This window comes from Podarcis muralis, chromosome 8 (assembly GCF_964188315.1).
Source record: "Podarcis muralis chromosome 8, rPodMur119.hap1.1, whole genome shotgun sequence".
Classification (NCBI taxonomy): Eukaryota; Metazoa; Chordata; class Lepidosauria; order Squamata; family Lacertidae; genus Podarcis; species Podarcis muralis.
The window spans coordinates 24,827,838-24,849,200 of NC_135662.1; the positions used below are offsets into that span (position 1 = coordinate 24,827,838).

The 21,363-nt window shown below is 41.3% G+C and overlaps 1 protein-coding gene across 2 annotated transcripts in view; it reads right to left on the bottom strand.

Moving 5' to 3' along the window:
• Positions 1–21,363, bottom strand: part of PTDSS1 (phosphatidylserine synthase 1) — a 37,612-nt gene that overhangs the window by 15,541 nt on the left and 708 nt on the right. The window contains exons 2-9 of one of the 2 annotated variants that reach the window (XM_077932835.1): positions 20,962–20,992; positions 14,351–14,442; positions 8,748–8,792; positions 7,137–7,261; positions 5,462–5,620; positions 4,368–4,519; positions 1,803–1,944; positions 525–637 (exon numbers count right to left, since the gene is read on the bottom strand). In XM_077932835.1, coding sequence (XP_077788961.1) covers positions 525–637; positions 1,803–1,944; positions 4,368–4,519; positions 5,462–5,620; positions 7,137–7,261; positions 8,748–8,792; positions 14,351–14,442; positions 20,962–20,975 — 842 coding nt within the window. In that variant the 5' untranslated portion in view covers positions 20,976–20,992. The remainder of the gene's footprint in view (positions 1–524; positions 638–1,802; positions 1,945–4,367; positions 4,520–5,461; positions 5,621–7,136; positions 7,262–8,747; positions 8,793–14,350; positions 14,443–20,961; positions 20,993–21,363) is intronic. The other variant, XM_028736448.2, reaches the window with a different exon arrangement.

Consider the following 21,363-nt stretch of genomic DNA (forward strand, 5'->3'; position numbering starts at 1 on the left):
CAATTTGCCAGTTGGATAAAAATTCCTACCAGGCCCCCTGCCAACGCGGGAAATGGCTCCTGCTCACAACTCCTCCCCTCTGTAAGGAGGAGAGGCTTTTTCAAACAGGTCAAAATCAAACAGTGGCTTGTTTTAAGCTAAGCAGAGTTCCCTGGTTTAGACATAATGGAACACCCTGGTTAGTTTAAAAGCAGAGGCAGATGTTTCCAATATCTCTTTCATTCGGGAGGGAAGACATGAACATGAGGCTTGTTGCTGCTCATGTGTGTAACACTAAATTATGGTTTAGCTTTACATCCAAACCAGGTTTTTTTAATCTCCAAAAGTAAGTGGGCTGAAGCAAAGGCAAAGAACCTGTGACCACTCAGATGTTGTTGGATTCCAACTCCGATCAACCACAGCTGGCTTGGTGAGCAACATCTGTAGGGCCACACTGGCTCCCAATTTCTGAGCTGGGCTTTTTGAGGTCCCCAGCTACTGGCCAGCAATTTTACAGTGAAGAAGATTAAACGAACAAAAAGTACCTCACAGTGGGCGCTGTGATAATTCCAATGAAGAGGATCCTACCCCAGCTTAAGGGGTGACTTGCATGGAAAACAAAGATATGTTTCAAGAAAAATGTGTTCAGCTCAGTCAACTAAAAGAAGAAGAAACAGAAAGAAGAAAATAAGCTGGGAACATTTGATATCCTAGACAAATATGACAGATGCAACTCCTTAGCAACTGCTTACGGTCTGCTCCAGGACAATAAACATATGGCACTCCTGGTGGCCTGCGGAGAATTGTTGTCCCCATTAGGAACAGTAAATTATAAACTCCACAAAAATAATTAAATTCTTTGGGAAGGTAATCAATACATTTAAATGCCTGCATTTGGGAGCTAGATAAACATACTGCTTCGTTTTTCTCTCTGTGTGTACAACTATGGAGTCAATTTACTTTTCTTTGCAAAAGCAACATTTTATTGCATCCGGCCCTACCTTTATATAGCACGAGAAGCAGATTTTGTAGTACCAATAACTTGTAAATGATTAAATTGATTTGTCTTATTTTTACCACCATGAGGACTACATCTGGATTTTCTGTGTCAGGCACCAGGCAGTTTTGTCGTATCATATAGTTTTATTACAACATTTTTAATGCTACACTCCCTCAAGGAAGCTAAGGGCAGCACAAACAGTTCTTTCCACCCATGTTATCTCCATAACAGTTCTGTGGAATGGATTGGGCTGGGAGACAGTGACTGATCCAGAGTCACCCCAGTTACAGCTGAGTGGAGGTTTGTTACTTGGTTCTCTCCAGTCTTGGTCTTACACTCTTAACACAGGTATGGGGAACTTGTGACCCTCCAAATATTGTTAGATTCCAAGTTCTATAAGCTTAAGCCAGCATGTCAACAGCTAAAATTTGGAAAGTTTTAAAAAATATTTCTGGCTTCGTTCAGTGCCTTTTTATAAACATGGGGTTTTTTTTTTAGCTTTTACTGTTTAGGTTTCATGCTGCTTTTACTTTATGTGCTACTTTTTTTGTAAGCCGTTTTGAGTTATTTTTCATAAGTAAGCAATTAATAAGTGCAATTAATGATAAAAACGAATTGTGGTGAAATAAAAATTCAAATACCTATTTTCATATGGATTTCTTTTTTAAAAAAACAACAACGCATTGCTGCAGAAAGGAGAAGGGATGGATTTGTGAATGAACACAGGTGAAACTAACGCAAAAAGGAAACAGCCTGATCCCGTCAACCCAAGCTGAGAATCCCTGGGCTTTGTTTTCAATAGGTTTGCTGTTGTTGTTTTTACCTGCCAGATAATCATGAAAAGGTATACTCCAGCCACTCTTTGAAATGAAGACTTGGGATCAAACCAGCGAACGTAGGTCCAGCTTGCTGGAGTGAACTGTAACACAGCTCTCTTTATTTTACCTGTGGTGGTGTGAATGTCCCTGAAAGCAGAGAAGGACAACAGTAAAAAAAAAAGAGAAGGAAATCAACATTGCATTGCTATGTAACAAATGATGTAAAATAACACAGCTCTATTATACTGGGGTTTGTAACAAGAAAGGTGCATTTAAGAAGCAGACCTATTGTAATTAAGCAAACAGAAGAAACCTGCCCCAAAGCAAACTTTTCCACATGCATGATTTGCTCCTTAAATGCAACAAAGCTGAAATTTGGGGGTTAGTCATAGAGTAGACCCATTTAAATTAATGGACATGGATAACTTAAGAGTCTGCTTGGAGAATAACTTAGTTGGAAACATCCCTTAATTTCCAATGCTATCAAAACACCAAGCTTTCAAAAAAGCAAAAAAAAAAACCCCAACACTTCTCTGGGGAAAAGTGTCTGAAAGATCTGAGAGTCAAGACCTCCCTATTTAATGTTAATAATTTAATTATCATGCTTCTAATTAAGGGCAAATAAGCATAAAACCACAAATTTTACTAACCAGAACCAGCCAAACAATTTTATTTTATTTTGGTATTTACAGTGCTCCTGAAGGTTGGGAGACCATCTGGGGCAGCAGCCCATGAGGTGAAAGAAGGGGTAAGGCTCTCAGAAGCACCAGATTAAGAAGCTTAGAAACACCCCTCACAGCTTCCTGAGTTGCCCCATGTCCCATGATGTTCAGAGTAAATCTCTCCCTCACAGCTAGCGCTGAACACAAATCAAATTAACAACAAAAAGAATCAGAATGTTGTACTCATTTCAAAATAATAACCGGGAAGTAACACAGAAAGTGACTTCCAATGTTCTGGTAAAATCAAAACATCATCAAATTAATTTAGATTCCTGTGTAATCTACTGTTAGCTGGATAAATGAATCCATGAGGGTGTATCAGGGATAAGAAACCTGTGGCCCTCTGTCTATTGTAGGACTCCAGTTTCCATCAGACTCAGCCAGCAAAGTCCAACAATATCTGGGTCACAGGTAGTGAGGTGAATCTGAAAAAACAGTCCTACTTTTCTTTTACTTTATGCTTTTATTTAACATTTTGGACATTATTGGCCATGGTGTGTGGCAAACAGTAAGAGGATGGGGAACAGGAAACTTAACTGTGCATGAATAGAGGTACTTTCCTTTCATTCATAGGGTTCTTTGAATGCTGGCTTCTAGCAACAAACCCAGTGGATTTAATTACCGTATTGGTCCGAATATAAGCCACACCTTTTTTTCCAAATTCCGACTCTGAAAAGTTAAAGTGCGGCTTATATTTAGAGCCGAGCACCAGCACCGGTAGTGCCAGGAGGCAGGCCGCACCCGCAAATAAGCCTTGAATTTCAAAGGTGCGGCTTATAGTCAGGCCAATATGGTACTGTCAGCAATGATAGTGGGTTTTATTTCCTTTATCTTCAGCAAAAACAGCAGCGCTAAGTATGTAAGGCATGCAGAAAGGTCAGCTTAGATTAAAGGTCCGAATCACATGGCTAAGTGCAAAGCGACAACATTCCTAATCCCCACTCCTAAGGAGTACAGGATCAAAGTTTAGAATGGAGGCTCTTTTCTCAGAGGTCTACAGAAAGAAAATCGTTTTAGGAATATGCTCTTGGCAAAAGTTTCATGAGGAAAACAAGCGGGTGAAATAGGAGGCCTTTAAATACAGTTTTCATCTACTGCATTATAAAAAGGATTATCAGGAAATGGTGTACCGTTCAGAAGTTTGGCCCTCACACTCCAATTCTGAAATATTAACTATATATTATTAAAAACCATGGGTGAGGTTTACTTGGATTTTATCAATATAGTAAGACAATAGAAGTAAGGTGTATGTTCCATACTTATATGGGTGTCGCTTTGGAGAGTTATTTTGGTTACACGAGTAACAATGCAATCCTAAAAATGCTTACTCAGAAGTAACGCCCACTGTGTTCAGTAAGGCTTATTTCCAGGTAAATGTACACAGGATCGCACCATTAGAGGTAAAATCAGAGGCTGATGGAAATCAAATGTGAGCGCAAGGGACCATGAACAATTACAGACTCTCCCCTTGCTTATTAATGGAAATAACATTGTAACACATTCATAATGTCATGATCCACCAATGTTGCCAAGGAAATGGATTTAAAAATAAATCGCAGCACCAATACCAATTTAGGAATCACCCAAGACAGTGAACATAGAACATGAAAGCAGCCTTGCCGGATGAGACCAAAGGCCTATCTAGTCCAGCTTCCTGTTCTCACAGTGGCTAACCAGAGGCCTATGCGATGCAACAGCACTCTCCACACTCAGCATGAATATATTTTAGCAGCCTGCAATGGGAAAACCTCCACAATTCACAATCTACCAAACATTACATTTTATTTCAGAGTTTTCATACTGCAGTATCGTTAATATAATGGTTATTTGCTTGTACTTGAGACCTACTTGAAGCTTGCCCAGTGATAGGTCCTCATCTCCAACCAACGACAAACTACCATGCCCAACCAGATGCCACCCCCGTTACATAGCAGGATGTCCAAAATGACTTGATCCCACCAGCATTCAGCAAAATTAGGCAGCAGGTGCATGAAGAACAGCTACAGAATACAGCAAAAAGATTCTGGGTAAGAAATTCATTCAGACAAAGGTATCTCATTAACATCAGAATGTGACTTTTACAGAAGTTACAGGTGCTGAAAATACAGGAAACATTTTTCATACGACAGGTGAATTTGACCAAAGTCTATCAACCTACAGCTTCAGCGGGCTCTAGATCAGTTTGCACTTCTTGGTGAGAAAGCATTATTACACTTTCCCTCTGTGTGTTTCCAAAAGCTTACTGAGGAGACATGCATAGGGTTGCACTGTAAAATCAGTGCTGCAAATATTGCCTTTTCACTAGAAGATTTAATATTACAGGAGACACAAATTATAGGAGGAAGTACTACACTACTGGTTTTAATTTAGGGAACATAACTGAGACAAGCTGCACATACTATATAGTAATACTGGAGTCTATATTCATCCAGTATATTTCCAAGTACCGTATTTTTTGCTCTATAAGACGCACCAGACCACAAGACGCACCTAGTTTTTGGAGGAGGAAAACAAGAAAAAAAATATTCTGAATCTCAGAAGCCAGAACAGCAAGAAGGATCGCTGCGCAGTGAAAGCAGCAATCCCTCTTGCTGTTCTGGCTTCTGGGATAGCTGCGCAGCCTGCATTCGCTCCATAAGACACACACATTTCCCCTTACTTTTTAGGAGGGGAAAAGTGAGTCTTATAGAGCAAAAAATACAGTAATTCAGTAAATAACTTACTTAGATAGGCTAACTTAAACATGAAATAAATCTGATTTGGCCATTCCAGACACTTGTGTGCAAGAGGAAAACTTCACATCTAGCATGTGTGTCAAATTTAAGGAGCAGACAATAAACTTGTGTTATGTTTGCAATGTGGACAAACTGCTAGGAGAGCCACACCAGTCATTCCCCACCCCAAGGATATAAAAAACTCCTCACTGAGAAGACGCAACCTACCTCGGTTAGCTCCCAGGTGATGCTAATAGTCCAGCACAGCCCATAGCTACGGATTAACAAAGCCTTCATTGCCCAGCCCCAGAAATGTCCAAAAGCAAATATGTCAAAATGGCTGAGGATTCGCTCCCAAGTAATAACATGGCAGTTCACAGCATATTCCTGTTGTTGATTTGGAGAAAGGGGAAGGTAGGTGTGTGTGAGAGAGAGAGAAGCAGAAGTTACAAGTCTATTCTGGAAACATTTTCGGAAGAAATAAAACTGCAGACTACAATATCACACTATCAGAGAATGTTATTTACTCGTCTTATGGTCCGCTATAGCTTAGCCTTGTATTATCATTAGTTTATATACCATTTAATGACAAAGTAGGTTTCTATGCAGGCTGCAGTATAAAAACAAATTGCACAAGCATTAAAACATAAATATCCGTTAATTAAAACACACAACTGAACAAAAGGTAAGTGCATGCTTTTATATAGCTGGATTGTAATAATGAACATGATGATCCTTCGAGAATGGCTAACAATGTAACTCTGCACATGTTTACTCAGAATTAATCCCCACTGAGTTCAACTGGACTTACTCCCAGATAAGTCTAAATAGTATTGCAGCCTAATTCTTTTTATTATTCTACTGGTCCTCATCACAGTACATGACTGAATGAAACACAATAAAAATTCTGTTTTCTACATCATTAGGGATAATTACTGCCAGATATGGAATATTCTATGTTTTAACCAAAAAGGGGGGCAAATTCTGCAACCTAAGTAAATTATACAAATAAGCATGCATTTACCTGCTCTGCTTTATTTACTCAAGGAGCAATACAGAACACCTAAAAATACCCCACTCCTGAAACATTGCCTTTGGTCTGAACAAGTTTTGTTTGCCCTCGGTGACATGGAGTGATAGTCAACTAAATTTTATTCAAAGTAAACCCTCTGAAAATAATGAACATGACTAAATTGGGTCAGAGTAGGACTTCGCTCAATACCACCCATAGTCACACAGCCAAATTGAACGGACTGCACATTGATGTCACTGTTCTCAGGAAGAAGGGCTGTTTTTCAAACAAAAAACTGCACTCAAGCTGCAGCCAAGAAGGCCGTGAAGAGACTCATAAATGAATATTCACACCACTGCGCAAAAACGGGGCAGGCAGGTTATGCCATTTCTTTGCGACTCTCTCACAATTTGGAAAGCGGGGAGAAATCCTCCTCCCCAAGAGAGATGCATTTTGCAAGGAGAAAGAAATGTCTGTAAGGTGCACCCTCTCATATGCCTCATCCCTGCTAAAAAGGCCACAAAACTTTAAACTTCCTGTTAGAGAAGATGCTTCAACCTCCCAACCATATCCAGTATCTTTTAGTGGTGCAGCAATAAAACTGCTAGCTCATTTGCAAAGCTAAGCAGAGTCCAGTATGGTTTCAAACTGGATGGGGGACGTGTTGAAATTCTTGCATTGCAGGGGATTGGACTAGATGACATTCGGGTCCCTTCCAACTCTATGATACTAGTATATTATTGCATGATATTTGAACTTTCTTACAGTGAGGATTGGAGAATTCCTATCCCTTCTCAAAGGGATAATGCATGCTATTCTAACACAGCAATATGGTAGCACTATATCCTCTCTGGAAGAAATATATTTTCTTGCAACACCATCAATACACACCATGATGTCTGCTTCCCTTGTCGCATATCGGAGATTAGGATCGAGCCAGTACATCACGGATTTCACCTGCTCAAAGTTAAGGAAGAGCAGGAATGCCAGAAACAGAAAATAGAGAACACTCAAACCTGTAGGAAAACCAAAGTCAGATGTCCAAATGTTTGTTTGAAGAGCAATAGCTAAAATCACACAAACAAACCATGTTATATCAATGCCAATGGAACAATTTAGAGCAATAAAATCAAAACAAAAGAATAATAATGAAGTATTCATAATTAAGCAGCTTCCGGAAGATTCTTCTCATACAATTCCACATGGCTAGAAATCTCCCCCGCCCCCATGAGGTACATGTGTGAAAATGTGAAATGTTGCATTCACATGTAACAGAAAAAGGAGCAAAACAAATGGAGTATTGAACCATGAGGTACAACCCAGATTCTTCATAGAACTTATCCACCATAGTTTATTCACAACCCTCCAGAATGTGGCAGTTCTTGATAAGTTGTTACTTCATTCTAACCCCACCGTCATGGTTAAACAGGTCACACTCAAAGAGGAATTTAAGCATCCCGTGGCAGCCAAGAGGTTTATTAATCCATCAGTCATAAAGCAGATGCAACCTTGGGTAGGTTTTTGAAGGGCATCCAAACTATTCATGTTGGAAATTCAGCTGTAATCATAATAGCTACAGCTGCTCCACATGCCAACAGATTATAGCTGTACAGGGTGACATTTTTGAGAATACTGCTCAGTGCCTTAGGAGGCCGAGTCCCATTTTCCAAAGCAATTCTGGAACACTTGAGAACTGTCTCCAAATCTTTCCATACATTAAATATTAACATGGTTGTGAAATGTTCATTAAGATGCTGCAAGAAGGGAGACTTGCTGTACCTTCCAACCACCCCATTCTTGAGAGCACTAGAAACTGCCATGATGATGATTTATTATTTATTATTTATACCCTGCCCGTGAGCGGAGAAGTGATTGGGTACCAACAAATATTTGCATCTTGCTCTCCCGCCGTTGTTCCGTTCTCAATTTCCCTTTTCAAAACTCCAGTGTATTTGCATGCAGATACAATTAAGTCGAAACTGAGTTTACATGACCAAGTGTCCTTTGCAATACCAATTAAATTTGCAGTCACAGGAATTCTGATCAACATCAGAGGGCTTGATCTTAGTGCCATCTCAGGAGATTTGGTGAGTAAGCACTAGAGATGGGAGCCTTCTTCTGTAGTGATTCTTTGACTTGGGAATGTTTTCCTAATTATTTATTTGTTGAGCTCACTCTTTCACCAGAAACTGAAATCACTTCTGTCGCAACAGGCATTTAATGCATACCACTTAGTTCTACTGCTGCTGGTTTTAATGTGTAACATGTTTTGTTCTTGCTGCTCTTAGGCTTTTTATTCCGTGTTAAGGACTGGTTAACATTGCAAGTTCTTTTCCTTCCTTTTTCACTGATTAAGTTATATGGTTCTATGATTATGCAGTATGTCACCCTGGGTACTTTTAGCAGAATGGCAGGAAAAATACAGTATTATTTTCAGGTAATGAATTACTATTTTTTAATGCTCTGGAATAGCGTGAAAGCACATCTTTAAAAACAACTTACCAAAAACCATACGCCATATTGCAGGGTGTGGGCGAGTGAAAGGCCCTGTAGAGAAAAAAGTTTTTCAATAACAGCAAACTGATGGATCAGAAAGAATTGCAACAGGTCATCTAAACATAATCTGAAGGAAATGCAACCATGCCAACCAAGAATCAATCCTGAGCAAGCTTTATAACAAATCAAGTTTTCTATTTAAAGCCATTAAAGGAACTACTGAGACTAATATCTGGATAAAGACACAGATCCTCAAGAACTTGTTGTTGGCAACACTGTAGAAATTACCATGGTATCCAAAAAACAAGGCTCTCTAAGTTGTGAAAACAGTAATAGAAAAGTAAGTGCCCAACTTCATACCCAAAAGCAGATGAGGATCTGCAGGAAGATCAATGCTTGCCAGCAGGAATTCCCAGGTAGTGGGAACATTAGTGCTGGCATATCAGGGAATTGGGATACATTAGCAACTGGGAAAGGCAGAAGTGAGTGTGCGGGCCTGAAAATTATGAGTTTACAAGTGAAATGTTTGTGAGTGTAATGGTTCTGTCGAGGAGGAAGGGAGATATTGTGAGGACTGTGTGCGTACAAGCACACACAAATACACACACTGCATGTCTTTGTGTACTCTATGCGCAGAGATGCATTATATACACCACTACAGAGGCCCTTGTCAAGAAAGCCAGGATTTCCAGAGTTGGGAATGTGGCCAGGGGTTGCCATCCTTTCATTTACCATACTTTCCATGTTCAGATTTTGCGTCCTTCCCATTCAAGTCGCACCCCCAGCTGTGGCCCACATTTACTTTGACCCATGGAATGAAGTACTGAGCTAGCCCCTGCCTGCCTGCCTGCATTTTCAGTGGGAGATCCATTTCTTTGTCCGATGTGAGTGTATCTAGGAAACGGTTTTTACATATACTATGGAGGCTGCTTAAGGAACACTGGGGCATTTAGTGCCATTATTTTAGGATCCAAGCCAATAACTCAATGAAGTTCGCAGAGCGGAACGAAAGCTTCCGGTCTTCCCGGTGCAGGGAGCTGCTTGGGGGAGGGAAGAATTGCCCCAAACTGGGCAGACCTGTGCATAGTCTGGATAATTCGGACCTCTCTCAGCAGACCCTGTCCCTCATCCCTCATTGTTCACGGAGGCTTCCCTTGATTGCAGCTGATTGCAGGGGAGAAAAGGAGACAGGAAACTTTCTTTCTGTGAACTTCCTTGAGTTAACTCATCTTGGGATCCAAAGCAATTATTTCCAACATCTTGAAACTTGTGGTGAAGGACTTACTGGAATCTAACCAGGAATTCATTCCATAGGGAAAGCAACTAAAAGCCATGGGCCACTCAATAAGGAGTCCCCCATCTACAACTGCTTGCTCAAAGCTTGTCCAAGGAGAACCCCTTTTTGTATCTCCAGATGTTTAACAAGCCTTGGAACTAGTTCTCCTTTTGCAACCATATTCATCAGTATGGAGTACTGCCACCTTTTTTTGTTTTGCGGCCCATGGCAGCCATTTTGTGCTGGCACCCATTACACTTGTAACAAGACTGGAGTACCTGTGTCTCCTTTTTTACCAGAAAACCCCAGTGCTTGGAACAAATCTAAGCGCAACGACTTTAATCAACCTATCAAATTTTAGGGAATTATGAAAATCAGCCAACCAACTAAGATTACTGGAATCTGCTAAGAAATGGAGAGCAGGAACAAGCATGTGTGTAGCACAAGATTGTGATAAAGACAGTTCAAAGCAGGTTACTAATCTAGGATCCCCATGAAAGCCTGGAGGCCCAATCACAGAATATATGTACTATTTCAAAGCTGCAAACCTAAACACAATTACTTAGGAGTTAAGTCCCTGTTAACACAATGAGACTTACTTATGAGTAAGTACTTGAGATTGTGCTGTAAGACTGACAGTACTTTTGTCCTGAGCCCTCAAATTTTATCTCCTCCGTTTCTGAGGTTTACTTTCAAGTCACTTTGTAAAAAGCTAGTTTTCCTATTCTGCGGTTTGTTCCAAATAGGGTACACAGGAGCTTGAATGAAAATAGTGTGAATTCATGTAGAAAAGGTACTAGGTGACTGGCAAAACTGGAGGAAGGGCATGCCAGGCAGGCCACTTAAAACTTCCAGCAAGTCAGTCATTAGATACCACAAAGGATATCAAGTGCCATGCACACAGGTTGAATTCGGGTGGAAAATCGTTCCTCTCGGCTACACCACTGAAATCAATACCTTTTAGAGACACTACTGAGATCAAATACAAATCCAGATTATATGGCTCAAAGCAGCTTAACGTGAGGTGTCCGAAGGCACACATCTGCTCAACTTTGCAGTCTTTGCATTAGAGTTATTTATGTCTGCATTTATCAGGTGCCTGGCTTTGTAACTTATAGCTCAGTGGCCTCTGTGTAAAAATGTAGCCCAGTGCAATCCCAATTATTCCTAGAGGGTATCAGACATCGTTTGATAAATCAGCAGTTCAGATGATGGAGTGGATGCTTCTCTGAAACCCCCCAGCAACAGCGCCACACTGGGAAGGTATTCTGGCTGCTGCTAAATGCTTCTCTTGTAACCTGGTTACCGAGGCAGTACTGACAATCAGGGCAAGGGAACTGGGCCAGTCTCAGAGCAGCGGGAACAAGTCCTCTTAGCAGCAGCTCCATCTCCCTGTGCAAGCGTTCCCTGGTATTCTGCCTCTTGCCAAAAATGCCCAGGACTGAATTCAGCTATAGCTTCGGTCAGAGAGCGCAATCAACTTTACTCACACCAAACAGTTACTATACACAGTTGCTTTTACTGGAACAAAGCCAGTCACCATCTGCTGCAGATAATGACCACGGTTACTATCTATTCCCATACCAGACACAATGAGATCACTCTAATGTTTCCAGTAAGAGGGGCAGGCGCAAGGTATTGAAAAAATGAGCACTGGGCTTCAGTTAAGCAAGATTTATGGGATGCCACTTCCCTTTCCTCTCTCAGCAGTTTAAAGGTAAAGGTAAAGGTACCCCTGCCCGTCAGGGCCAGTCTTGACAGACTCTGGGGTTGTGCGCCCATCTCACTCTATAGGCCGGGGGCCAGCGCTGTCCGGAGACACTTCCGGGTCACGTGGCCAGCGTGACATCACTGCTCTGGCGAGCCAGAGCCGCACACGGAAACGCCGTTTACCTTCCCGCTAGTAAGCGGTCCCTATTTATCTACTTGCACCCGGGGGTGCTTTCGAACTGCTAGGTTGGCAGGCGCTGGGACCGAACAACAGGAGCGCACCCCGCCGCGGGGATTCGAACCGCCGACCTTTCGATCGGCAAGCCCTAGGCGCTGAGGCTTTTACCCACAGCGCCACCCGCGTCCGTTACTCAGCAGTTTACCTAGGTACAAACTACCCTCTTTTAATCGAGTGTTGATAAACAGGGATAACAGTTGCAGTATGGACCTTCTGAAGTGAACCCAGGTCTCAAATTTAAAAATACAATGCTTGTGGGATGAATTGCATAGCAAGTTAGCCTAGTCCAGAGGTGGCTAACCTTTATTTGTCTAGTCCAGAGGTGGCTAACCTTTATTTGTCTAGTCCAGAGGTGGCTAAACTCTATTTGGCCCAAAGGTCACATTTGCATTTGGAGAACCTTCTGGGGCTGTATACCAGACACAGAGGTGGACAAAAGGGGGTGCGCCCAACCCCACACTTTTGCACAGGTGTTCTCTGCCCCAGCTCAGCTAATCCAGGTTATCATTCGCTGCCTGCTCTCCAAACGATTGATCCAACAACCAGGGAGGGGTGTTTTACATCCCCATTCCCCATTAGGGTCCTTTGTTGGGAAGAGAGGTGTAAACCTCTCTGCCCACCCCAGTGCTGTGTCTACTTTATTATTCCCCTCCCTTTTTTGTTTCTGCCACTAAAATAAGTGGCATCTTGAGGAATACATTTGCATGGGGGCAAGGGCTGATCAATCACTGTCCAGTAGAAAAGGGAAACGGATGAGAACATCTCAGGCTGCAGTCCTCATGGAATATAGTGGGATTCACTTCTGAGTAAGCATGCACTGAAAAATCAAGCTGTTAGTGCCTCAAGGCTAATAGGAAGCTGCCTTGAGCCTCTTCAGTTTCAACTCAGAAGTTGCCACAGCTCAACAGTAGTGTACATGCTTTGCATATAAAATGGTCCCAGTTTTAATTCCTGGCATTTCCAGCTAAAGTGCCAATGGGTGCAGAAAGGAACTCTGTTGGAAATCTTGGGAGAAATGCTGCTATTAATTTAGATGGACCATTGACCTGATTCAACATAAGGAGTAACCCCCACATTATACAAGAAAATGAAACAACACAACTGTTTTGCTTTGATCTAAACAAATTTATTTTGAGCAGGGCATATGGATTTGCAAGGAGGCTTACATCCAGGTAGGCATGTGTGCGATCACACCTTTTATTTGCATTTAACCACTCCTTATCAGAGCACCTCCTCAATTATCATGCAATTATGTGTAGCTTTTCCCCCTCTTTCTTTTTAAAATTCATTTTCTTTGCTGAAGAGGTCAAAGAAAGGGCTCACATTGTTTCACACGACTAATCATAAGAACAAAAGATTTAGAAATTTTAAACTCATTTTCTATAGCTGGAAAAAAGCTGCTTCAATTTTAAAATGCTCTAATTGCAAATCTTTTTAAGATAGCAATAAAAATGCATGTTATTTTTGTTAAATATTGTTCCAAACTGGCTTTTGCTGGGAAGTAGGGGAAAAGTTGTTAAACACCTTCCCCACCCAGAAAGCTGTTTCCTAGCACCATTCCTTCAGGAAAGCAGCACCCACAGCACAGGAAGGGAGAAAGCAAGAACATCCCTTTTGGGGAAGGGTATCAAGAGGCACTTGCATATTTATAAATTAAAGCATATAAACATAACTAAAACACATCAACAGAAGACAACAAAAAAGGCTCCATCTCAGCTTTCCCTAAACTGGGGTCATCCGAATGGGACTCCATCAGCCACAGCCAGTAAATAAATTCAGGCAGTTACCGTCCAAACCATATTGTAGAATTTGAAGAGACCACAAGGGTCACCTAGTCCAACCCCTCCTGCACTGCAGGAATCTTTTGCCCAACATGGGGTTCAAACCCACAACCCTGAAATTATGAGGCTCATGCTATACAGCAGGCACCAGGTTGGGAAAGGCTCTTCTATGGGAGCTGCCTTTTTTACCCTGAAACTGCATATGCTGTGTTCGTCAAGAGAACTCTAGCATGCAAGACTTTATTTATTTACTAACTGCAATTGCATTGTTGCCCAACAATGTATGTTCTACTAGTATCTCACGGAAATTAGACTCATCTTTCATTCCTTTTCAAGAGTATACTCTGGAGTGTATGTTACTGCCTTGTTTTGCAGCTTGGCACTGCACAAGATGCTCTTCCAGGGACCATCCCTTATCGAGGTGAAAGTCTAAGAGAGACTGGGACCATTCTCAGAGCAAACAATAGACTATTAAACTAGAGTATTCATAAAAAAGTTTGCTCCAAAAATCCCCAAGCACCTTTGTGTTTACCTTGCTCTCCTATCTGCAAAAGGAGTTGTAGGGGGAAAAAACGGCACAGAAATACTTGTGTTAGTTACTTACCATTCGGAAAGGCTAAAACACTGATGATTAGAAAGAAGAAGATCACACACAAGATGCCTTTCCAAATATTATCTTCTGGGGTTGAATCATCCCTAAAAAGAAAAAGTTGGTAATTAAAACAACAACATAGGAGATTCAGGCTGCAATTCTATGCACATTTATCTGCGAGTAAATTCCACTGAATATAGCAGGCTTGATTTAATCTTTGTATGCTCCTTTCCCAACAACTAAATTGAGCTCAAAGTTGTTCACAGCAATAAAGCATAAAATACAAACATTTTCTAATAGAGTAAGCCTGCAACTTCTGCACACTTGACTTGTGCTCATTCAGCTTTATGAGCCTGGCAAAAAATATTTATCTAAAAATATTAAAGAGGGCGGGTGTCTGGGAAAAAGATTTTGGTAATCCCACCCACTATTGTATGTAATGTGTTTTGACCATATGTGATTTGGACTTTAGGTGCAGTCCCCCCCCCCCATATGTCGCAGGCTTAAGCTGTGGAGGGGCACTGTTTTACAGCTATTCCTTTCCTACCTGAAGGCTCAGTTCCCAAGAGTAGCATTGGAGAAATGCCCTTTAGCACCCTTGCATTTGTATTATGGGGCTCCTTTGGGGCCTATTCTGTCCCCAATGCTATTTAACAGCTATATGAAGCTGCTGGGAGCATTGGGAGATTTAGATCAAAGTGTCACCAGTAAACTGATAACACATTTCTCCATTTCTCTGTAAAATCTGAATCAGGACTGGCTGGGAAACCTTTGGATCAGTGTCTGGGTACACAGGAGGGCTGGATGAGGACCAGTAAACTGAATTTAAACCCTGGAGAGACAGAGGCCCTGTTGGAAAGAGGTTCCCATGTCTGGCAGAAAGGTTAGTTACCTGTTCTGCACAGGGTTGCACTTCCTTTGAAAGAACAGATACACAGCCTGGGGGTGCTCCCAGATACGTCTTTGTCTAGGCTAAGCCTGCTTTTCACCAGCTTTGGTTGATATGACAGCTATGGCTATTCCTGGACTAAAACAGTTTGGACACTGTGGTCTTGGCACTGGTAACCTCAAGACTGGATTATGGGACTGCAGTGCACTCTATGTGGCGCCTGCCTTGGGCTGAACCCACACTGACACTGTGTAAAACCTCTGCTGAGGGAGCTGCGCTAGCTGCTAATATGCTACTAGGTTCAATTCAAGGCTTTGCTTTTAGCATTTAAAGTCCTAAACAGCTTGGGACCAGGTTACCTACTGTGTTCCTCATACAGGGCACTTCTGAGACTGAAGACATGCCACAGAGGTGCACTCAGTTTGTACTAGAAACTGGGCTCTTAGTATCACAGCTCCAGCCCTCGGGAGTCAATTACCAGCTGAAATTAGACCCAAGTGTCATAATGTTCAGGTGCCTACCAAAAGTTATTTCAGATAAGAAGGCTTTCCCTGGGGTATGACCCAGTCATTTGTGAAATATTAATAGTACATCTGTAGAAATAGCTTTATTGGTTTTTTAGATTTTTTGTGTCTATCATTTTCATCTTGTTGCACTCCGCTTCAATGTTTGTAGGCTATGGGGCAGTTCATAAATTTGTAAAATAAACAACCCCCATAATGTTTTGGACGATTTGCATCATATGTGCCAAAAAGACTGTCTACCATTGAGTTAGGCAAGGGCAATCCAGCACTTGAATTTACATTCTTCCCTAGCTCTTCTCTATAGAAAATTATTGTGGCTCCAAACAACCCCAGCTTTGCATTAAATCAGTATACAAGATATAAAATTTCTTTTTATAAATAACAAAAATGGGGACTATCTTTATGAGCTCTCACACACTTATTCAGAAAGAACTGCACTCCAAATGCCATCTTCTATGTGCTTTCTATTTAAATAAAAATAAAAAACTTTTCTCATCTGTGTTTCACACCTTGAAAGAAGGAAAAATAGAAGACGACTGCTTTCAACCTGTAGATTTATTCTATTTCGATTCCCCCCCCCCCCTTCTGTTGTTATATTTTCCCCACTAGGTTTGGCTTTGCTTTATAGTTGTTCTATGATTTTGCAAACCACCTCAAGCTGTGATAAAGGAAGAATATAGAGGGTTTCAAAGAAAGCAAAACTATTACTGTTATTAACATTAGCACTTAGTTTCGCCTTGAAAATTCTCACAGAAATGAAGGCCACCAAATGCTTATAATAGTAACCAAGGGATACAGGTTCAGGCATCTCAGCTACATTACGAGATAGAACAATGACACATATTTAAGTTCCTTGAAGCAACGTGCATAAGACATAGGCAAGATTTTAAAATATTTTTTTTAAAGAGGTCATGACCATGGCTGCATTCATCTTAAGAGCACCTCTCTGAATTTCTGCTAACACACTCACTCTGTCACGTCCTTGTTTAGCACCCAATGTAAGTAATCTGAGGCGGAAAAGGTGATACAGGGCCAAACTAGCGTTGCACGCAGGTGTTGGTTAACATTTCCCTAATGCTTTGTTTTAAAAGAAAGCAGCCTCAGGACACTCCAACCGGGAAGCAAGAAAGCCAACAGTTAGAGATGATGGGTGTAGCAGTTCAGCAACATATGCTCTAGGGCCACAGAAGCAGAGGAGACGGTGAAACAGGAACTTCAGGCTTACCAAAAAACCTGGACACGAGGCGATTTAGGAAGATGGGGAAATGCATGGAGGAACCCAGTTCAAACTGTTTCAATGCCAAATCATCATCTTAGATTATCATATTGATCTACAGTAAAACAACTCGCCCCTGCTCCCCTTCCATAACTGATGATGAATCAAAACAGAGCATAATCTTGATATGTGGTCATGCCATCACATCAAGACAGGTGTGGCTGGAAGGGTAGTCTTGTGCTATTACAATGCATAATGTAAATTAGCTTGAAATATCAGCCTAGGCACTCTCAGCCTCCAAAATTAGAGACAAATTAGATGTCAAAATTACCATGCATCTGGTAAGTTAGCAATTTGTCGTCATCGTCTTTGCTCCATATTTGCTTTATGAGGCAAACACAGGAGGGGGAACACCTTTGCTTCCTAGCTCTGCATTTGGCTAATACCCTTGTGCTTCTGGTTGTTCCTTAATCGTGCAACCTCTCTGCCAGGGATTGTGTGGTGCATGGCACAGGCTTGGAACAATAAACATCAGGGCTGGGAAATGGTTGGAACAATAAACATCAGGCAAACTTGTTGCAATGGAGCAGAATTGGCCTCTGTAGCACCAAAGCACATGACCAGAACTAGTGGGTGGAAATTGGAGAGAAACAAGATTTCGACAAAATGTCAAAAAACACCCTCACAGTACAAGCAGTTCAACAGCAGAACAGACTTGCTCAAGAGGTAATGGGCCCTGCTTCACAGAAGATGTTTAAACAGATGCTGGACAGCTGCCCATCTGGGAAGGGAAGATGATGAATCCAGCATTAAGCAGAGGGCTGGACTACATGGTCCTTTGCAAATCTAAATCTAAGCTTCTAGGGATGGCCGACTGGCAGATTTGGGCACAATTTTTAAGAAGTGTCCTACAGGGTATTACCAATGGTCCACCCAGTCCAGCACTTTAGCCAGTTGCTTCTAGGCATAGGTAGGAAACTCAGACGTCTTGTGCCACCAGATCCCTGCCCAACTTAATCAAGGTATAGCAAAATATTTTCCCACTTTCATTCATACAGAAAAGAAAAACAGACCAAAATTGGCCACCCCTATTATTAACACTAACAAGTAGTGACAACGAAGCCGTGACAGTCTCTCTGAAGGACATAGGAACCGTATATCCAAACATCAGCAATAAAGTAAAATCCAAGAAATCAAAACACACATTATCACCAGAAAGGTGAAAATCCACTAAGAGAGGATGGCCTGGAAAGTTCATTTGCATAAAAGGATATCACTAGAATTGCCTTCAACAACATTCTGAAGAAGGTTTGAATTCCCCCCTCCCTCCCAGAGAAAAGCAAGCAACAGGCATTTAAAGAAATTTCAAAAGGGAGAGGAAGGAATAAGCAAATAAATGAGGTAGTTATGTGAGGGAAGAAACCTGAACCCTTACATCTCCAGCTTGATCACTGAGATCATCTGCAGGAGCATCACTGGTCCCCCAAGTTGGCAAGATTCGTCTGACAGCAACAATAACCAAGCCGGCTAATTCCTGTGGAATCCTCTGCCAATAGAGCTTCAGCAGGTGCCTTCTGTTTTAACCTTTAAATGCCTGCTGAGAAGTTTTCTATGTCAGCAAGCTTATGCAGGCAATTAAGAAAATATATATCCCTGTAATAGTAAATAGACGGTCTCCAAATTCAAATGTTTGTGTGGTTTTATTGCGTGAAGATACTGTTGTAAACACTTTGCTATTTTTTATGATATAGCATTATATAAATAGTTTTTATAATTAAATAAATGCAGCTGGTCCCAGCCGGGCCAGTGAAGAGGGGCTCACAGTATCATCTCTTTATATGATACAGCCACATAAAATAGTTGTGGAGTTGACTGAGACATTCTAGGGCTGTATATACACCATACATTTAAAACACATTGTTTCTTCCAAAGAATCCTGGGAACTCTAGTTCATTCCTCAAATTCCCATGACCCTACAGTCCCCAGGATTTGGGGGGGGGATAATGTGCTTTAAATGTGGGTTCACAGCCCGGGACTAGAGGAGCCAATTAGCTGCTGGTCTTAGCCAGATTCATGGAAAGAGTCTCTGTATATCACCGGTACTTATAATGTACCCTGATGAGGTACTCATCTTCTTAAACTTATGCTTCATTGAAACGAACTACACCAACATAACGCAACCATGCACTGAAAGTTGTGTCTATACATCCTCCTGTGTTGTTTTCTGAAGCAGTTCAGCTCAACTATTTTCAGAAAGGTGCTATATGGGCAATGCACATCGATTAGCATTCTTAATTAGCATCTCCCATCTCTCCTGCAAACTGATGCCTACTATTTATAGTCACTTCATCACATTTTAGCATAGTATAGCAGCCCTGAAACTAGTACAAAAGGTGTACGCACAGATCACATGCATTCATGGCTTTTTCACTGCATTATGTATAGTATGAAACTGTGATTGGTGACAGTGATCCACTGGCACACAAAGCTACATAAAGAGATGGAAAACTCTTATGTGCTATGGTCTACATGCTGCAGTTTGACACTAATTCTAATATGAAAGGCAACTCCATGTAGGAACTTTGTGAAATTGAAAGGACCCTAAAACCACCTCCAATTTAATAAATGAAGAGTTATAATTTATCTAGAAAGCCCGACAGCTCAGTAAGTGACCAATAATTTTGTACAAAGTGTATCACTTGTACTTTGCCCTAGGGAAACAATTCAAAACAGCTAGTGCTGTAAGATACTTAAAAAACAAGCAAACCTTTCCCATGAGTAGCTTTATGAATTTGAGAGGGAAGTAATTGCTAGAAGCATGCTTTGACAAGAACAGGGTGGGGAATGAAAACTTCAGAAGGTTCTCTGTTTACTAAACCTATCCCAGCATATTTGCAAAGTTACATAAAGGAAGCTTACATTAAATTACCATGTCCAACAACGTATGAATCTAAATGAACTTCTAGATAGCTGGCCAGTTAGGATTTTTCTCATGCCTAGCTTGGTATTTTGATTCTGCTCCACATATTTCACTCTCAGGCCTTTCTCGCCTAGTCTACTGGAGCCATGGTTCCCAACCTGTGGGCTGCAGATCCCCAGGGACCACAGTTACCCCAATGGGTCCACAAGTAATGCTCCTCTAACCAGCGTTGATTTCCTCAGCCTCCCTCCTCTTTGCAGTGGCATCTCCACTTGTCGCTGAAGAGCTCGCACCCCATGGAAAGTGAAGGAACGTGAATCAGCTGCTTTGGCCTGTAAGCTTCCTTGCTTTCCTTCCTTAGTGCTTGGTGTATTTAGAAGAGCCCAACAGCAAGGCATAGCAATGCATTAGTTTTCTATCTTTGCCTTCCCAGCTTTGTCTGCAGAGACTCATTGTGCCGGGGTTTCATGGTCTTCTACACATAGGACTTATTGATGGGCCCTTAATTTGATTTTAACAGGCTCCATGCAGTGGACCATTAGCAGGATTTCTGCATCCTAATTCATAATTGCATTCAATTCCTTAGGTTTAGCATTATTGGAGGTGGTTTATAGTGCTTTGTTGAGATAAATTCTGTGGATTGGGGTTGCCCAATTATGTTGTGTGTGTTCTCGTCATTTGGTGTGCAGATCTTTTGGAGCTGGCTGTGGTTCTGAATAGCATTTGTTGCTCACGCTTGCTGGCTTATAAAGAAGATGAATAAATACATATAATAAATATAAATAAAAAACTGCAAACAAGTTAACTGTATACATAAAAAGCTTTACTTTTAGGGATTAGGGATTTCATTGAAGTCTGCAACTGGTAATGCTGATTCTATACATAGGAATATATTGTATTGGCAGGAATTAAAGTTTTCATTTTAATTCTGTTAGGGATTACATCAACTGAGTTTACGGGGCGGGGGAATCAATTTGTATTTCGTTCAATTTGATTGGCTGGGTTGTTGATCACTGGGTATACTGGGGAAACCAATGAATGATTTTTTATTATAAACAAATTCATCTTCCATACCTTTTTGAATCCATCAATTGGGTTGATGCATCTGCAGAAATGAACGAATTTACATCTATGAATGAATATGCTACCTATTTAAATACCTTTCGGAATTCATTACTGTTGATCAATGGGGGGAATAAGTAAGCAAATAAACACCAGGGGAATAAGGAAAACGAATTTCTGCTGCTTCCATTGATTTTGACACGTTTGCAAATTCATCCGGAAAAGGGTACTTTTTTGCGATTCTGTGTTTTCTCAGATAACGGGGGGGTGGGGGGGACTTGCCTAATTTTTTGAGGGGTTTTTAAAAAAAACCCTTAGTGGAACTTACACCTCGATAAACGTGCATAGAAAGAACCGATGGCACCCGCAGCCCATCTTTCTTCCCTGGAGGAACATAAGGACTCGTGAGGGATT